This window comes from Haplochromis burtoni, unplaced genomic scaffold (genome assembly GCF_018398535.1).
Source record: "Haplochromis burtoni strain Fernald_Lab_line unplaced genomic scaffold, NCSU_Asbu1 Contig_291, whole genome shotgun sequence".
Taxonomy (NCBI): Eukaryota; Metazoa; Chordata; class Actinopteri; order Cichliformes; family Cichlidae; genus Haplochromis; species Haplochromis burtoni.
The window spans coordinates 655,821-675,365 of record NW_024582652.1 but is presented as its reverse complement, the minus strand read 5'-3'; the positions used below and the strand labels follow the sequence as shown (position 1 = coordinate 675,365).

Sequence of the window (19,545 nt, the reverse complement as noted above, 5' to 3'; positions counted from 1 at the left end):
GCTTTGTGTGTCTGTCAAAATGCTTTTTACAAATCCTGCTGGAATCAGTGTTGTTACAGCTGCAGTCAAAGCAAGATGGAAACAATGAAGAAGGAAAGTTCAAATCTACTCAGACTAAATGTCTTCAGTCAGTGTGTCAGCCTCCAGTTAACAACAGTGGTGAGAAACTGCACTACTGAACCTCCACTGACTGAGTAACTGCAGTTTGGTGCTTCATCAGAACTTCATGGCAGGAAGTGTTTCAAGTGGACAGACAGTGCAAGTAGTTAGTGAAAACCAACTTTCATAAGACGCTTACTGAAGTGACTGAAGTAAAGACAATCCAAGACGGTCGACAGGCCTTTCGACCCTACACACCAGATCAAATCATCGCGCTAACTTTGAGCTCGCTATTCCGGTTCTCCGAACACACCTGTCTGTTGACGATTAGTAAGCTGGATGAAGTAATGTGAGATCACTGGGTGGCTTAAAGGGGCTACGCATCGATAGTAGAAACATTGATCGGCAACCCTCTGATTGGTCGGCGAAAATGTCGAAGGAGCGCGCTCGGTATTTTTCGGCAGCAGAGCAAGAACTCTTGATGAGGGATTTCAGGAGTTTCAGAGTTTAATTAAAACGCAAGGGAACACTGCAAAGGCTGCAAAAGCAAGGAGAGAGGGCTGGCAGAAAGTTGCTGACAAATTAAACTCGTAAGTAATTTAATAATATAATAATAATGGATTGGATTTATATAGCGCTTTTCAAGGCACCCAAAGCGCTTTACAATGCCACTATTCATTCACTTCACATCCACACTGGTGGAGGCAGCTACAGTTGTAGCCACAGCTGCCCTGGGGCAGACTGACAGAAGCCAGGCTGCCATATCGCGCCATCGGCCCCTCTGGCCAACACCAGTAGGCGGTAGGGTAAATTTATTATATTATTACTTATATCCTCTTTCACATTAGAGCCACAACAGGACCCACTAGAACATGGGAACAAGTAAAAGTGAAATATAAGAATATTCTACAGAATGGTAATATTTATCACTTATATTGCTTTTCGTCTCTTGGAAAGAGACCCTGAAATAATCTGTTTGTTTATAACAGCAACCAAGAAAAGGGCAGAGCAAAAAAGACAGGTGGTGGTCCTGCACCCCCTCGTCAACAAGTTGGTTAAGTGAAATAATACCCTCACGGGAAAATCGATATCTCTCTATGAGCACACTGTCGCGCTGAGCTAAAGGATCCTGTCTAGTCCCGCAATATACGCTGAATTCTGAGGACTCTCCTTATCAATCTTGCACCTTCCGCAATGGGCTGCTCGCGTATACGGACAGGACATGGCTGCGACAGGCTTCCCAAATCCACCTTCGCTTTTATAGCCGTGGTCTCTCATCTTGATTACACGAAGTAATTTACAATTACTACTCTGAAATATGAATTACATCTGTAATAATCACATACATGTAATAGAATGTTAATAGTCATTTCCCTTTTTTAGGAAATGACCTGTATGTATCTGTGTGACATCAATAAAAGGATCAAGTGCTGCATTATCTTTAGTTACATTGATGTTATTTATTTATGGTGAAACAGTGGTGGAATATCGCTGTTGCTTTCGTATAAATGAAGCGGACATACCTGCGTGGCCGCGATCTAATCCTGTTTACATAAAGTAAACCTGCTCCCGAGCAGGTTTACGCTTACGGCTCTGTTGCTATGACAGCAAGTCCCGGATGAGCTTCGGAGAACCGAACGATCCAAGATCACGCGAAATCGTCAACAATCAAATCCAGCTAACTTACGCGAGGTACGAAGAACGGACCCCATGTCATGGTTCACTTGATCCCTGCAAACAGGCACAAACAAAAACTCTCTAAAGCTTTTGTAAAGACACTGAAGCAGTGGACTGATGAGGCTGTGGAGAATCTGCAGGTGTGTCTGGACTGCACCGACTGGCAGGTTTTCAGGATTGTTACCAACAGTTTGGATTATTATAGAGATGCTGTGACGTCCTGTAGACATCAGCTTCTGTGACGACAGCTGCACAGCATCACAGTCACTCACTGTTTTCAGCTAATGACTCTGCTTCTGTCTGGAAAACAATCAGACGGTGAACCAACCACAGACCTAAAGACCCCACTGCACCAACCATTCACAGCTGAACAGCTCCTGCTGCGGATTCTACCAATAATGACCTGTTAGTCTCCCCCACCCAAGACTTTCAACACCTTAGCACCCCCCATCATTATAAAACATGGGCCTGGACCTTCTGTAGAACTTCAACTACAGAAATAAAACTGAACAAAACACCCGAGTTCACTCCATGATCAACATTTCATAGAATGAACACTTAGTCAGGTCTACCTGTGAAAATGAGCATTAAACTTCAAATATTCACGTGAGCAAAAGATATCAATCTATCAATGAAAAGTAGAAAAACTTCTGTCTTCTGTACACAAAACTAAATAAAGTCCAACATTCAATCCACAACATGATTAAAAACATCTTCTTCTCCCAAATCACCAAGAGCTGCACATTAACCACCACAATATATTTTTATTCTCTGTGCTTTCAAATATGAACACTGTTTACTTTCATCTGTTTCATTAGTTTTTGTTAACATCTTCCTGTGCATCACTTTACAGCAGCCACACTCATAGAAATGAGACTTTGTAGTTCATTTCCTCTCATGTGTTCATCCACAGCAGCAGGGCAGTCTATTGTGACCCTGATACTGCAGCAGATCGCTCTGATTTCCTGTTATCACTTCAAATCAGGCTGTAGAGGTTTGGTGCAGGCAGAAAAACAGCTGCAGGGACAATGAAAAGACTTTTCTGCTCCAACTTTCTGCCAGCAAACTGTTGAGATCCTCACTTGATCATTCCGGTCCTTTGTTACTCAGCTGTAAAAAATAAAACTCTGTTCACTTGTAATGCTTCTTTATTATCACCACGGCGCAGTGGGAGATCAGACAATACAACACAGCAATTTGAAATGAGGGGCATTCCCACAGATCTTTACATTTTATAGTTTGTGGCCGCACCTCTAATGGTCATCTAAAAGCGTTCAAAACAAGTTCATAAATTACTATATTTGGATAAGCGTAGCAGAGTGTGTGTTTGAGAGAGAGAGCAGTGCTCTATGGGCTCAAAATGTGGTCATAAATATTTTGTATGTGTAAAAAAGATTTGTGTGTGCGTAAAAAAGATTTGTGTGTGCGTAAAAAAGATTTGTGTGTGGACTTAGAAAAAAAAAACCCTGCAAGTTACAAGTACGGATTTTGACCCTATTTTTCTTCATGTCTGTGAAGGTTCTCAGTCAGTGTATTTCAGACCCAGCAACACGCTCAGACAGAAACTGGTTCACCCGAAAGACAAAACGCCAAAACACAGACTTAACAATGTGGTGTATGCTGTACAGTGCAGCGAGGAATGCCCAGACCTCTACATTGGAGAGACCAAACAGCCACTTCACAAGCGCATGGCACAACACAGAAGAGCCACCTCCACAGGACAAGACTCAGCAGTCCATCTGCATCTAAAGGATAAAGGCACTCTTTCGAGGATGCCAATGTTCACATTTTGGACAGAGAGGACAGATGGTTTGAAAGAGGAGTGAAAGAAGCATCTATGTCCACTGTGAGCGACCATCTTTGAACAGAGGCGGGGGTTTACGACACCAACTCTCTGCCATCTATAATCCAGTTTTGAGATCCCTTCCCAGACGCCTTAACGCCCACTCACATCCTGGGCCATCTGACCTCAGGAATTCGCATGATAAGGTGGGGCCAGGTTTCACAATGAACACACCCGAAACTCTGGCTGATTGGGACCCACACCCAGTTTCACACCTTGGCTCAGGCGATTAGAGGATCATCAGGGGGTCCTTTTGTCCCTCTGTGGGGGGTACTCCCACTAGGTTTATATCTGGGACTCTCCACCATTTGACCTTAGAACTGAAGAAGCTTCTCGGATGAGAGGTGAAACGTCTTCAAGAACTTAAAGAAGTCCAGACGCTTTTCTTTGCAAGCTCCTTTGCCTATTTTTCTTCCTTTCATCTGATTGGTCAATGTCATGTCAATCACAAATGTAACAATCCAATCAGAGAACAGATGGGTTTCACTGTCGGAGGGGCGCTTTTTTGAACTGCAGGGCCCTGTTTCAGGAAGCCGGTTTAGTGGAAAAACTGAGTAAGTATACCCTGAGTTAACGAAAACGCTGGTTTTTCGGTTTCACAAAGCGAGTTCAGCTGCAGCCTGAGTGAGTCACTATGACGACACACGCCGTGAAGCTAACCTGCCCCCTAGCAGGTTTACCACAACTAACCCTGACTGACCCCGCCCCTTTGTCGGAAACCTGACAGTAGGAAGTGTCAGACATGGCGTGTCCCTTCCGTGAAGAGCCGGTAGATCGTGAAGCCCAAATTCTCCGCAGAGCTCTCCGCCGGGAGAGAGTGATCAGACGCGTTTGGACATTTTATCATTTCCTGATGAGTTTCTGTGTGAACGTTACCGTTTCTCAGCACAATCTATAAGTTATTTGACTAACATCCTCAGGCCATATATTACGCATGTGACACATCGCGGACATGCTCTCAGTCATTACATATTATTTGTATGCACTTCGGTTTTTTGCAAACGGGAGCTTTCTGTATAATATTGGTGACGCTGAGCACGTTTCCAAGGCTACCGTCTGTCGGGCAGTCAGGAATGTTACAGTTGCACTGAAACGTCTCCTGTACTCGTTTGTGGTGTTCCCCGGTCATAGACCCACAAGATTTATCAAAGAGGGATGCCACAAAATTGCAGGTAGCAGGATGAACAAAACTCAATTCATGATGTGGTGATACTTGAACTACTACTTAAATTTTACATTTATTTTCAGGGTTCCCAGGCGTGATTGGCTGTACAGATGGCACTCACATTCCAATCATTGCTCCTTCAGTAAATGAAGGAGACTATGTGAACAGGAAGTCTTTCCACAGCATTAATGTACAGGTACATAGTTCCCTGTAGCATTTCAAACTAACAAATTATTTCATTATAGTAATGGATGCTAATTTGTGTTCTCTGCACTGTGAAGATCATATGTGATGCTGCCAACATTATCACAAATGTGGAAGCCAAGGTGGTCCGGTTGCCATACTGACAAATTTCGTGATGTCCCCCTGGGCGCCTCCTGGGCGAGGTGTTCCAGGCATGTCCCACCGGGAGGAGGCCCCGGGGCAGACCCAGGACACGCTGGAGAGATTATATCTCTCGGCTGGCCTGGGAACGCCTTGGTATTCCCCCGGACAAGCTGGAGGAGGTGGCTGGGGAGAGGGAGGTCTGGACCTCTTTGCTTAGGCTGCTACCCCCGCGACCCGACCTCGGATAAGCGGATGAAGATGGATGGATGGATGGATGGATGTACACTGAGCACAAAATTTGGACATGGTGAGTTGAGAATACTTTAAAATATATAAAGACCAATTGCTTCAGGGACATTTGAACTGAAGTGTATCCTTCTGTCTTAGGAGAGTTCACTGGCTACTTGCTTGGTGATAGGGGGTATCCATGTTTACCCTATTTGCTTACCCCTTACCCTGACCCTGAACCGGGCCCACAGCAGCGATATAATCTGGCTAATTGCAGGACAAGAGCCAGAATTGAAATGACTATCGGAATGCTTAAGGCCCGGTTCCAGTGCCTGCAAGGACTCAGGGTCACCCCAGAAAGGGCATGTGACATTATTGTGGCATGTGTGATTCTTCACAACATTGCCACAATTAGAGGAGAACACTGTCCTTCTGAACCAAACATCAGCAGTGATCCAAACCATGAACATCCTGACCCTCCCACGGACATACAAGATGGAAGTCGCAGTCAGAGACACCATATGTCACAATCATTTCTTTTGACCCATCACCTCAACATGTTGAAAGAAGAATAAACAGATTTTATGTTCAACTGGCTTTATTGGTCACCTGTGTTTCCTGTACACAAAGTATTAAAAGATGTAAACCTCATAAAGTGTCTCTGTTGCTTCCTCCTCTGTAACAGCTGTCAATGTTTCTTCATTATTTTCCTGTAGTAAAGAAATAAACAACATTGCTGTTCTACTGTAAACTCATATAATCTGTGGAGTATTACTCACAACTGCATGTTGGTCTGGCTCAACAGGAGGCTGCACCAGATGCAGTACACCACCACCATCAACTGATAGAATATGAGGTTTATACAGGTCACTTATAACTTACAAGGGACCAAATGGCAATTAACAAACATACCAATCACCTTACACTTCATTGTCATTATGCTCTCAAAGACAACCAAGACTGAGGGAAGGCAAAATCAGTAGGAAAATGACTTCACTACAAAATAATCCATTATGGTAAAGAGTTTATCAAATGAATGAGTAGCACTGCAAAGGTGACTGTGAAGAAAGGATGTATGCACATCATGTATTATTTTGAATTTACCCCCTATGTAGGCACTTGTGTCTTGCGGGGTTATTGACTCAGAGGATGTCCCCGCAGAGATGCCTTCGGCCACAGGGCGCCCACTGTTTTGGCTGAGGGCCAACTGCTCAGCCTCTGTGAGTGGTGGTGGTGGAGGACCCCCACCTGTTTTTCGGGCCTCCGCTTTTTTTCTGTTGGCTATAACGGGTCACATTTGAGCATACAGAGTAAGCAAATATGTACTTGTAATGTGCTCAGATAATTTCAATAAGTGCTTACAGAGGAAGAAAATTAATGTAGCCTCTAACTGCAATTGATTTACATAGGACAAACAGACCAAGCACTATGGCTCATAATACAATTACACCTCACCTGTTTGGACTATATTTTTATATTTCATTTTTACTTGCTGCCAGGAACGTTTGGGGCCTGTTGGGTTGCACCTGCGCTCACATCACATCACAAAATAAAATGTATGAAATATAAAATAAAATAACATATGATAAAATAACATATGATAAAATAACGTGTTAAATGGGTGGAAATCCCTAGATCAATGTTTAAATTAACACTCACGCATTGACTCTGTCGGCTATGTTTTGCCATGCATGCTCCCTGTCTTTTGCAGCTATGGCTAACTTTACTTTTTTCCGCGGAATTTGCATGTTATCGGCATATGCTGCCATCAGAATTTCGGCCTCAAGCGCTGTAAAATACATTGACCGCGCCTTCTTTCCCTCCGTCTCCATGGTGACTCGCTTAATCTGTGCTCCGCTTATCAGGGCTTTATGTATCCTCGTCCGCGCGCTTCACTTGGGGTTAAAGCGGACTCCGCGTTGACTGAACTACTTGTTATCAGCCTTTCTGAAACCGAATATTCCGAGTTGGACAGTTGGGGTTACTCAACCGTGAGTGTCGTTTTTCACTCTGAGTTTTCCAAACCGGCTTCCTGAAACAGGGCCCAGGGTAATCACCTCTCACGCCTTGAAATCATGTTCAGAACGATATCAATATGAACATTCGTAGCTGGAGGCCAATACCAGTTCTTTTGCAGTAGCGTGTTAAAGTGATAAACAGTTGTGTAGTAGTCAGTGGTTAGCATACCATATGGAAGTGTAGTAATGTTTATTTGCTCTGCTTCTTCTTGTCAGGGATAAAATGCATATCTATACTTTTGTGTCCCAGCTGAGTAACAGGAGGAGAAGAGTCTGGTGGAGCAGCAGAGGAACAGTTTCAGCCATTTGGACTCAGCTCAGCCACTACAGAGGAAACAATGACTTCAACACAGGAGGTGAGAAAAATATCTCCGTTACATCTATGGCTGTGCAACATGATGAAATACATATTAGATGAACGATATAAAAACATCTATCGTTTCATATTATACACTATTGTTTGTTTCGCGGTGTCGCAAAATGCGCTGTTTATAGCAGTATTTGTTTTTTCTTCTCCCACCTATGGAAGAATCACATGAAAGGGTACAGAGAAAGTTTAGAGGCAAAAAGAGCCATCGAAATGAACCTTAAACTTTAAGTCGACTTGTGTGAAATTCAAAGAATTTACAGAAAATGCACATTTGTGATATATATCGTTATTGTTATGAGACATGTGTCATATCGGGATATGAGATTTTGGTTATATTGCACAGCCCTAGTTGCACTGTTATTGTTATATTAAAAAATTAACAGAGCGTAAGATGGACACACACAATATGTGTGTGCTCACAATTCAGCCTTCAGTTACCCGGCTTTCATTCAAAATCTGTTTGTCGTGAGCACCTACAAATTAAACAACTTACAGATTATAAATGGCTTCAAGCTCACACTGAGGCCTGTGGGGCACTATCACCCACTGAGACACATTTATATGTTTTTATATATGAATATTTCATACTTTAATGATGCCTATTTATTTAAGGGAGATGAGCAATACAGTATAATTGTACATAATAATATCACAGATGACAGATTAATAGATTTTATGTAGATGCTTGTGCGTTCTTAAAGTCTTATATGTTGAATTGAATGTGTCATCTGTTCAAAGCCTCCCAGTCAGTGCTGTTCTCCATGCCTGTCTGACTGTACATGATGTTATTAGCACAAACACTTTAGAGGTGATCAATTAGGACTTAAACAATAATACAGACAGCAACGTGGCTAAACATCTTACAGTAGGTGTTATTGGGAATGACCTTTTTCAGTATTTTTGTGTGTTGCATTTTTCTATGTTTTAACCAAAGGGAAATAAAGGGGTTTAAATCAACCTGATGGTTTATTTTAATTTTCACATGGTTTTACTCAGATGATACAAAGTGAAACATGCATTCTTTTTTTACTTGCTGGAAAAGCTTGAAAATGGACCTTGAAAGTGCATAAAAAGTGCTTGAATTTGACCCTGAAAATGGCGTATCAACTCTGAATTGTATCAGCACCCATCAAAACAGCAATATCATCAGTTAAACTCACATTTTTTCGTAAAGTAAGAGATTTTCCCCGGTGATCAGTATTTCTTCAATACAGTGGTCCCTCGCTATAATGCGGTTCACCTTCGCAGATTTTTTTTTTTTATTTGTGCAATTTTCCTTCTTTTTTTTTTTTTTTTTTTATCCCATTATGTTCCTGATTGACTGAGGACCATTGTCAATCAATCTTGTGCCGTGTCTCCTGTACAGTACAGAATGCATTCAGCTTGTTAAATTTACATAAATCTTTGATCGCTAGTAGTGTGACTATTAAGTGCTGTATGTTGTGTTTTCTCCCCAACAAACACAACAGTGTCGACGAAACATTTTGCACCACCAAAGGCAGCCGCGGGTGCCTTTGGTGCCTGTGCTGCTCCCCCTGCACACCGTGGCATAGAAAAGTACTCCAGCAACCAGCGACTAGTAAAACATCCTCAGAGCTAGAGCAGGGCGATATGACCAAAAATATTTATCACGATATACATTTGAAAATGAGCGATTACGATATCATTGACGATATCATTGACAGAAGACAAAATACTTTACAACTCCACAACTTTATTAGTGCAAAAAACCCCATGAATGTATTTTCACTTAAACAAGCAGCTGTTTTTTTTATGTGCATTAAAGTTATATAAAAATTTAACAGTGCAAATACAAATTCTTTGCTGACAGTTTAACCAAAAGGCATTTCCAGTGGAAACTGGCCGACATATCCTCAGCATAACCATGTATAATATCCACAACACTTAAAACGAGGTCATACACACAATACGGTAATATTATGTTGAAGCACAGTACGTATCACTCCGCCTACGATAGCCGTAATGCTCCGACAATCCATCAAGCGGTGCGGCTTCGTAGCTTAGCAAAGTCGTACTGAAACATTTGACAGATTTTCGAGCACCGTGCACATAAAATGGTTTCGAGGTCAGTAAACACAACCAAAGTTCATACATAAGGCCCACGGGATTATAAGGGGCTCTGTCGACATTCAGAAAAATCAAAGGATTGATTTTAAGTGTGCCGTGTTTTCCAAACAACACGGTAATAACGACGGCCCGCTAGCATGCGCTACCAAAAATAGTGCTTTGTTTTGTATCTGACGGACGAAAGCTAAACCAGTTCCAGTGAAGCTGCAGCATTTTGACAAACCAGTTCTGGTTCATCCGTTTTTATTCAACGATCCACTTTCACTCTTCTCATTCTGCATCGCCGCCATGTGCGTATGTACACATGTGCGTATGTAAACAAAGGTACTGCGCATGTGCGTTTTACCCATATTCTATCGCGATATTTCATTTTCCTATCGTTGCCCAAAATTACACCGGTATTACCGTGAACGGTATGATATAGCCCAGCCCTACTCAGAGCTTCCTGCAGATGTTAAAGGGAACCCCAGCTATTAAGACATGTTTGCGCTAAAATATGTATTGTGCCTTCAATAAAACATGTCTTATTAAAATACGCCAAATGTTTTCCTTTTAAGCACATTTTATATAAAACCGATTTACCAGTAGGCCGCCATTGTTATTTACTTCTCAATGCACTCTGGGTAGGGACGTCATACAGTTGTACCGCATCCAGTTCAAGTTTGCAGCGCACTGGAAATGGCTTCTGTTCAACCTTTCCAGTTCACACCAGAGCGAACCGAGTGAGATAATGAAAATAGTCAACCAGCACTTAGTTTAGATGAAGATGAACACAATCTGTCACACGAGGACGAGAGAGTGAGGGAAAACTACTGGTGTCTATGCGCCTACTGCTTGCCAATGGCAACGGTGACTGAGAAGGTTTGTTATAAAGCACCAAAACTTTGAAGCCGTATGTGTTAATCCAAATGTTCTCTGGGAAGCCCTTGTTAGCCTCATGATCAGTATCCAGTTTTTAAGTGATAATGTGATTGTGGTGGGGCGTGGTTTGCGGTGCCGTGCGGATGCACCTTTACGGCATCCGCAATCACGCCCGCCGTGTTAAAACACGGGGACTCAGGGGTTGGTGTGGTGTGACGTGAATTAAATAAAGTTGGCTCTGAACATTGCTCCGTGGTCCCGCCGTGCCTTATTCACGCCACATTGGTGCCGAAACCCAGGAGGCGGCACGGCGGGTCCGTATCGGAGCCAGGGAATGGAGGAGCTGGCCCGGAGGGTGGCCGAAATGGCGGCCGCCCAGCGGGAGCAGGCGGCGGAGGTGCGTCGCCAGCAGGAAGAGCTGCAGGACCGGTCCGAGCGCCACCTGGAAAGGATTGGGGAGCTGGTGGCGCTGCTCTGGGCCTGGGCGCCACCCCCACAAGTGTGTCCCGAGGACAGTGAAGCGGTGGAGGAGCCGTGTGGGGCACCTCGGCAGCCGGAGGTGGTGGACGAGTCACGCGGGGGTCCGAGCCTGCCGGAGGAGGAGGAGCAGCCGGGTGAAGGGCTGCTCCTGCCGGGAGCGGTGGAGGAGCCGCTCCAATCGGAGGCGGAGGACGAGGCGGGCGAGGGTCTACACCTGCCGGAGGAAGAGGAGTCGCTCCACCCAGAGGTGGACGAGGGGCTGTGCCTGCTGGAGGCGGAGGCGCAGTGCGGGGAGCCGCTCCAAACGGGAGTGGCGGAGGCGGTGGCGGAGCAGCTGTGCGAGGAGACGGAGGTCCCTGCTCCAGGGCAGCCTGCGCAGCCGGAGTTGGAGGCAGAGGAGCGGGACAGCCCCGCTAAGCCGGGGGTCGGCGGGCTGGCTAGTCCAGCCTCGCTGCCACCAGTCGATTCTGCGCGCCTGACGTCTGCCCAGCCGCCTGTGTACAGGAGCTCACGGCCATGCCTGTGGGGCCGTGTCCGCTTGCTACGCGGCCGACCTCCGGACCAACTTCGCCGTTGCCGCTGGATGCGCGGGCGGCCACCAGAATGGACGCTTCCCCGTCGCTTGGGCTGGGGCGCCGATGTTTTGGGCCGAGTCTCGCCCCAGTTCGCGGGGGGGGAGTAGGTTCGGCCAGATTGCTCCCCGGCCTCAATCGGGCGATGGGGGTATGTGGTGGGGCGTGGTTTGCGGTGCCGTGCGGACGCACCTGCACGGCATCCGCAATCACGCCCGCCGTGTTAAAACACGGGGACTCAGGGGTTGGTGTGGGTGTGGTGTGACGTGAATTAAATAAAGTTGGCTCTGAACGTTGCTCCGTGGTCCCGCCGTGCCTTATTCACGCCACAGTGATGAATCCTGCTTCCTGCCCAAAGTATTCTGCATTTAATAAGGCTGCTGTGTTTTTTAACATGTTTAAATGCTTTGCATCTTGTTCTATTTAATCTCAACAAGCCCCTAAAAACAGTCAGTGATCACTGCCGCCTCTCTTGGTTTTTATTACCACTGTTCATTTTAAAGCTCAGTTTTTAAACATTTACGATGTAGCTACAGCCCAGCGCACGCAGCAGTATATTAATGCCTAACCTCGTGTAGTGGATGGATTATCTCAGTTGTTCTCCTTCCTGACGTTTGGTCCGTTTACAGCATCCTGCCATGCGATTGCATTTACTCCTAACCATTGGGAACCCTCACATTAACTTCTGTCGAGTGGAAAAAAGTCCACCACTCATTAGTGTTCGTCATCAAGCTTTACTGCTTATGTTATGCTAACATAGCTTGTTGCATTAGTGATCACATAGCAAATCATTATACACCAGCTAGCCCAACTTCAGTAACCCAACAAACGTCACTGCTGTTTACTGTCCTGTCTTCATTTATGTTTCAAGTGATAGCAGAGCTGTACGTTTTAATTTGTTTAATAAATCTCTGTCAGAACATGGTATGTTATATTTAGATAGAAGCTAGCGAGCTAGCTCCTTGCTAACTTCTAGCTTAAATGTCTCAGCTGACTGCAGGTTTACAACATTGGGAAAACCAAAGGACAGAATCAACTTTTGGAGATTTATTTTCATGGATGATTGAGCATGCATCAAGACATTAGACAGTTTTTTAACTCTCAGTAATACTGCAGTGATCATTTGTTCCACGACTGCATTTCTGCAAAAAGTACTGCGACTGCAAAAAGTAACGCCGTTACTTGTAATGCCCTTATTCCCATAACTGGTGGTAACACACCTACAACGTGTTTATTGACTCTTTGATTCCACTAATGGAGTTTCAGTTTGTTCCACGACTGCATTTCACTCACTGCCTCTGTTTGTATCTCTGTCACTGCAGGACCAACATGGAGCGAGAAGTCAGCGCTCTCAGGAGGCCGACAACCCTCACAGAAGAAAGGGACGGAAAAGATACAGCTGTGATGTGTGTGGGAAGGAGTTTACTCACAGTAGCAACTTAGGACATCATCAAGTTACCCACTCTGGAGTTAAGGCGTACAGCTGTGATGAGTGTGGAAAGTCTTTTACCCAGGCTGGAAGCTTAAAAACACACAAACTCATCCACAGTGGAGTTAAACCGTACAGCTGTGATCAGTGTGGTAAAGCTTTTGCTCGCAGTAGTACCTTACAACGTCATCAAGTTACCCACTCTGGAGTTAAGGCGTACAGCTGTGATGAGTGTGGAAAGTCTTTCACCCTGGCTGCAAGCTTAAAAACACACAAACTCATCCACAGTGGAGTTAAACCGTACAGCTGTGATCAGTGTGGTAAAGCTTTTGCTCACAGCAGCGGCTTAAGAGGTCATAAAGTTACCCACTCCGGAATTAAGGCGTACAGCTGTGATCAGTGCGGTAAAGCTTTTGCTCACAGCAGCAGCTTAAGGAGTCATCTAGTTACCCACTCTGGAATTAAGGCGTACAGCTGCGACTTTTGTGGAAAAACCTTTCGTCGGCTACTCAGCCGTAATATTCACCAACGCATTCACACCAAAAATGATTTTTGCTTCTGTGATCAGTGTGGCAAAACCTTTGTGGCATACGACCATTTACAGCGGCACATGTTTACCCACACTGAGGAGAGACCTTATAAATGTGACCAGTGTGAGAAGACTTTTAAAGCTCCACGTTACCTGAGAGTCCACGAACAGATTCACACCAGAAAGAAACTCTACAAGTGCACTTACTGTGAGGTATGTATTTTTCTTTTTGCACTTGCACTTTTGTTGAAGTATTTTGTAAATTAAGTTTCATTTCAAACTTAAACGAGACAGGAAAAGTTAATCTAAGAATATTTGGTCAAATCTGAAATAGATCTCCCAAAACTTTCCTGATGTTGGGAAAAAAGTAAAGTTTTAAAAGTTTCTCCCCTTTCTATCCATCTAACATTCGCACTCCGATGGATGCATTGGAGAGCAGCTTGGGGGTTAGTATCGTGTGACCAACATTGGTCACACAAAATGTATTCCGCTACAGATTACAAAATACATGCACGAATAACGTAACATGACTTAAATGAGCTGTGGGCCACTGCTGGCACTGTCATCTCATTGAAGGGCCACTTTAGTGGTCAAGTAGTACAAGAAATGCAAGAAGACAACCACAAATATTATCAAAAATGTAGTGTTTTCTTTTCTTGTTTAGTTTTTTTATTCAAATATTGTATACCAAGACAAAACTGCAAGCATGAACCCAATTTCTTTCCCCTCACTGTAATATTTTATTTTTTTAAATTTATATATACACATAAATACATACATATTAGGGGTGCAACGATACACAAAGTTCACGGTTCGGTTCGATACTTTGGTGTCACGGTTTGATATTTTTTCGATACAAAAAAATGTTCATGCTCTTTTTAATTTGTCATTTATTAAAATTATAAATATATATTTTAACTCAAAAGTACAGTTTTTAAATTTAATGTTGCTGAAACAACAAAGTAATAAAATAATAAATCTATCTGATGGAGGAATCACTCATCTTTGGAAAAGAGAGTTTATTACAGAGAAATGGCTCTTTCAAATAAAAGCTACAGTGGGGCAAAAAAGTATTTAGTCAGCCACCGATTGTGCAAGTTCCCCCACTTAAAATGATGACAGAGGTCAGTAATTTGCACCAGAGGTACACTTCAACTGTGAGAGACAGAATGTGAAAAAAAAATCCATGAATCCACATGGTAGGATTTGTAAAGAATTTATTCGTAAATCAGGGTGGAAAATAAGTATTTGGTCAATAACAAAAATACAACTCAATACTTTGTAACATAACCTTTGTTGGCAATAACAGAGGTCAAACGTTTACTATAGGTCTTTACCAGGTTTGCACACACAGTAGCTGGTATTTTGGCCCATTCCTCCATGCAGATCTTCTCGAGAGCAGTGATGTTTTGGGGCTGTCGCCGAGCAACACGGACTTTCAACTCCCGCCACAGATTTTCTATGGGGTTGAGGTCTGGAGACTGGCTAGGCCACTCCAGGACTTTCAAATGCTTCTTACAGGAGCCACTCCTTTGTTGCCCGGGCGGTGTGTTTTGGATCATTGTCATGTTGGAAGACCCAGCCTCGTTTCATCTTCAAAGTTCTCACTGATGGAAGGAGGTTTTGGCTCAAAATCTCACGATACATGGCCCCATTCATTCTGTCCTTAACACGGATCAGTCGTCCTGTCCCCTTGGCAGAAAAACAGCCCCATAGCATGATGTTTCCACCCCCATGCTTCACAGTAGGTATGGTGTTCTTGGGATGCAACTCAGTATTCTTCTTCCTCCAAACACGACGAGTTGAGTTTATACCAAAAAGTTCTACTTTGGTTTCATCTGACCACATGACATTCTCCCAATCCTCTGCTGTATCATCCATGTGCTCTCTGGCAAACTTCAGACGGGCCTGGACATGCACTGGCTTCAGCAGCGGAACACGTCTGGCACTGCGGGATTTGATTCCCTGCCGTTGTAGTGTGTTACTGATGGTGACCTTTGTTACTTTGGTCCCAGCTCTCTGCAGGTCATTCACCAGGTCCCCCCGTGTGGTTCTGGGATCTTTGCTCACCGTTCTCATGATCATTTTGACCCCACGGGATGAGATCTTGCGTGGAGCCCCAGATCGAGGGAGATTATCAGTGGTCTTGTATGTCTTCCATTTTCTGATGATTGCTCCCACAGTTGATTTTTTCACACCAAGCTGCTTGCCTATTGTAGAGTCACTCTTCCCAGTCTGGTGCAGGTCTACAATACTTTTCCTGGTGTCCTTCGAAAGCTCTTTGGTCTTGGCCATGGCGGAGTTTGGAGTCTGACTGTTTGAGGCTGTGGACAGGTGTCTTTTATACAGATGATGAGTTCAAACAGGTGCCATTCATACAGGTAACGAGTGGGGGACAGAAAAGCTTCTTACAGAAGACGTTACAGGTCTGTGAGAGCCAGAGATTTTCCTTGTTTGAGGTGACCAAATACTTATTTTCCACCCTAATTTACGAATAAATTCTTTACAAATCCTACCATGTGGATTCATGGATTTTTTTTTCACATTCTGTCTCTCACAGTTGAAGTGTACCTCTGGTGCAAATTACTGACCTCTGTCATCATTTTAAGTGGGGGAACTTGCACAATCGGTGGCTGACTAAATACTTTTTTGCCCCACTGTATACTATACGCTTCTTCTGGGCTATATTCTCAGCAGCATATTAAACATATCAGGTCCCCATAAGGAGAATCCTGTGCTAACGGCTGTCTAAATGACTCGGGTAAAGTTTGTAGCATGCTGCTTGTTGTTTTTGTCTGCTTCCACTTGTCTTTGCACTAGGATGATGTCGGCGTAAATGTGCAGTCATATTCGTTGTGTTCCCACTAGTGCTGTCAGCGTTAATCTCGTTGAAATGACGTTAACGCCACAACACAGCAAATCTCCGTTAACGAGCTACCGCGGATCGCCCCGTGCATGGGGCTGGACGGCCAACACGTTAACGAGCTAACTGCGCTAACGCACTAGCTCCCACCCATGTAATTGAGCATTGCGTGGCACATCCAACATACTGTTTTACTTTAGTCCATGACGCGCTTACCTTCAGGGTCATACGTCACATGAAGACCAAAATAGTTCCAAACGCCAGATCTGAATGAGGGTGGGGGAGGTTCAATTTGCCATGTTGCAAGGAGAGCTTAACTTCTGTCTCGCTAGCTTGCCCTGCGCTCAGTGAATCTGCGTTCGACTACTCCGCCTAGGCTGCACTGTCGAGCGCAGATCCACTGAGCGCTCAACACAGACAGCATCGTCAGAAGGAAAGTTGATAAAATAAATAAAAAAATTTGTATTGTTCGATACATATGCGTACCGAACCGAAAGCACTGTATCGAACGGTTCAATATCGATACGAGTATCGTTGCACACACACACACACACACACACACACACACACACACACACAAACACAAAAACACACACACACACACACACACACACACACACAAAAAGCCCCTTTTTCAGGCGACTTCAAATGTTGAAGGAATTCCCCGACTTACACTGTGTTTGTGTCTTTGTTTAGAAGCAGAGCAACACAGATGGATCCAGTTCTCAACCCTGTCGTCACTGTGGTGGTGGGAAAGCGTTTCGCTGTGACCTTTGTGGAAATACTTTCAGTTCAAAGAAGGAGCCTAAAACTACATCAACGTAGACACACTGGAGACAAAATGAACTACTGCAAAGAATGTGGGAGTGGCTTTCCAACACAAGTGAATTAAAAAAACACAAACTTTCACAGTGGGGTTAAAAACCACGTCTGTGACCAGTGTGGGTCATCTTTCTTCACTGCAGGTCATCTTACATTACACAAACAAGATCACACAGGAGAGAAACCATATAAGTGCAGACACTGTGACAAATGTTTCTCACATTCAAGTCGTTGTAATGATCATGAAGATGCACACATCGAAGGGAACTTCAGCTGTGACCAGTGTGACAAGAGCTTCAAGAATCTCAGTTCATACTCCGAACACAAACGATCCCACGCTGTAAATAAACTGTTTCACTGTTACCAATGTGCAAAAACATTCACTTCATTATCTGCTCTGTGCAAACATCAGCGTGATCATGCAGGACTGAAATCACTGGATCACAATGAATCTGACGAGACAGAAAGATCCTCTTCTGGTTTCAGGGTCAGACTTAAAAACCTTGAGATCAGGCTCCACAGAGTTCAGCTGGAGTCTCCTGTAAAGAGTGCAGCTGATGTCACCCTTGGATCTGATGAGGTAGCTCTGATTTCTGGACCTGCAGTGAATAATCCTGGATGTTAAACTAGGGAAGTTGCAAGTATAGATGTGCACATCAAGTGTTTTCTTTTTTCTTTGAGAGATTTTCATTCTGTAAAAGAAACTTTAATGTTGAAAATGTTTGTCCTATAGAAAATAAGAGAGGAGAGTTGTTGATTCTTGTTTACCTCTTATCTGAATAGCACTTACCTGAGTGCCTTGCCACCTGTTAGCCTACTTCCTAGGCCTTATTCCTTGAAGAAAAGACTTCTCTGTAGAAGCACTTGTACCTGAGTTAAGTCATTGTTTAATCACTCACCTTCACACGTTCTTTATTGTCAGATGTCTGCATATTGCTGATTAAACCTACTAAACATTTTGAACTGTGCCCTGTTAATGGTGAATGGACTAGTTCTTATATAGCGCTTTTCCACTCTTCTGAGCACTCAAAGCGCTTTACACAACTTGTAATGAGTCCTCCAGGTGTAACCTTGCAACTGCTAAGACGTCTCTGATGGTACAGGGCCATTGAGGGAAAAATTATCTCCCTTTTAAGTGATGCTGCGAAATATATGACAGCCACTGCCAGACATGTATCCATAAGGCATGTTGTGTGCTATGCACATGCACTAACACCTGGCCTAGAGGAACTGCACAGAAAGTGGTGGCCTATTTTAGATCAAGCATGACTGCTGACCTAAAACAGGCACTAGGAAATACTGGGCAATACCACCAATGTGACAGCAAACCAACTGGGAAAGAACATGTCTGCAACCCTTTGACAAGACCCTACACCCTAGAGAGCTCAGCTGTCACTGTTCACACTGCTTAATTCAAGATTTAAAACCATTAGTTTCCTCAGTGAAGACAAAGCACAAAATGCAGAGTGACGACTGACTGCTGAATGTGCAGCTCATGAGGCACACACTGGAGAGATCTACTGATCACCCATCGACATCACCTGCACCTCAACGAGTAGCACCAAATGAACAAAATCCATCCACAGGTAATGTCACTAATAGTTTATTATTAATATGAAGGAGAAAATTAGTTCAATTTCAGTTTAATTGTATTTATATAACCTCAACTCACAACAACAGTTACCTCGAGGTCATTTATATGGTAAGGTAAAGACAAAAAACACCAACAGTAGAAACAGAAAAATCAAAACCTTTCAGTACACATCCATGTGATGTTACTCAGTCTTTCAGCTTTTAACCATTGGAAAAATCTTGGTGAACAAGATACTAAGATGTCAGCGGCCAAGAAGACAGGGAGTCCCTTTAAAACCCTTAGACTAGCCAGGGGATGTAACAGGGGTAATTCTCAAAATGTGGATTTTATTGTACCCCAGAAAAGACAAGGTTACTTCAAAAATACACAATCACGAAAAATAAGTTCTTTTAAGAATTAAGTGGGACCGTACACAGGATTCTACAATGTATAAAATATAACTCAACAAAGTGACCTGCACAAATGAGAGACAGCTCAACCTACAGTGGGGCAAAAAAGTATTTAGTCAGCCACCGATTGTGCAAGTTCCCCCACTTAAAATGATGACAGAGGTCAGTAATTTGCACCAGAGGTACACTTC

The 19,545-nt window shown here is 43.8% G+C and overlaps 2 protein-coding genes and 1 pseudogene across 2 annotated transcripts in view; 2 read left to right on the top strand and 1 right to left on the bottom strand.

The window, feature by feature from the left end:
* LOC102293035 (zinc finger protein 888-like) overlaps positions 1-6,661 on the bottom strand; it is a 30,807-nt gene extending 24,146 nt beyond the window's left edge. Inside the window, exon 1 of the mRNA XM_042227950.1 lies at positions 6,444-6,661. The gene's annotated coding sequence lies outside the window, so the exon portion shown is untranslated. The remainder of the gene's footprint in view (positions 1-6,443) is intronic.
* LOC121815753 lies at positions 4,189-6,184 on the top strand (annotated as a pseudogene).
* Positions 6,662-7,542: 881 nt separating the features above from the next.
* Positions 7,543-17,374, top strand: LOC106632290 (zinc finger protein 239). The gene is made up of 3 exons (XM_042227935.1): positions 7,543-7,713; positions 13,051-13,899; positions 17,246-17,374. The coding sequence occupies exons 1-3, from the start codon at positions 7,696-7,698 to the stop codon at positions 17,372-17,374; spliced, it is 996 nt and encodes a 331-aa protein (XP_042083869.1). The 5' UTR covers positions 7,543-7,695.
* The last annotated feature ends 2,171 nt before the right edge of the window (positions 17,375-19,545 follow it).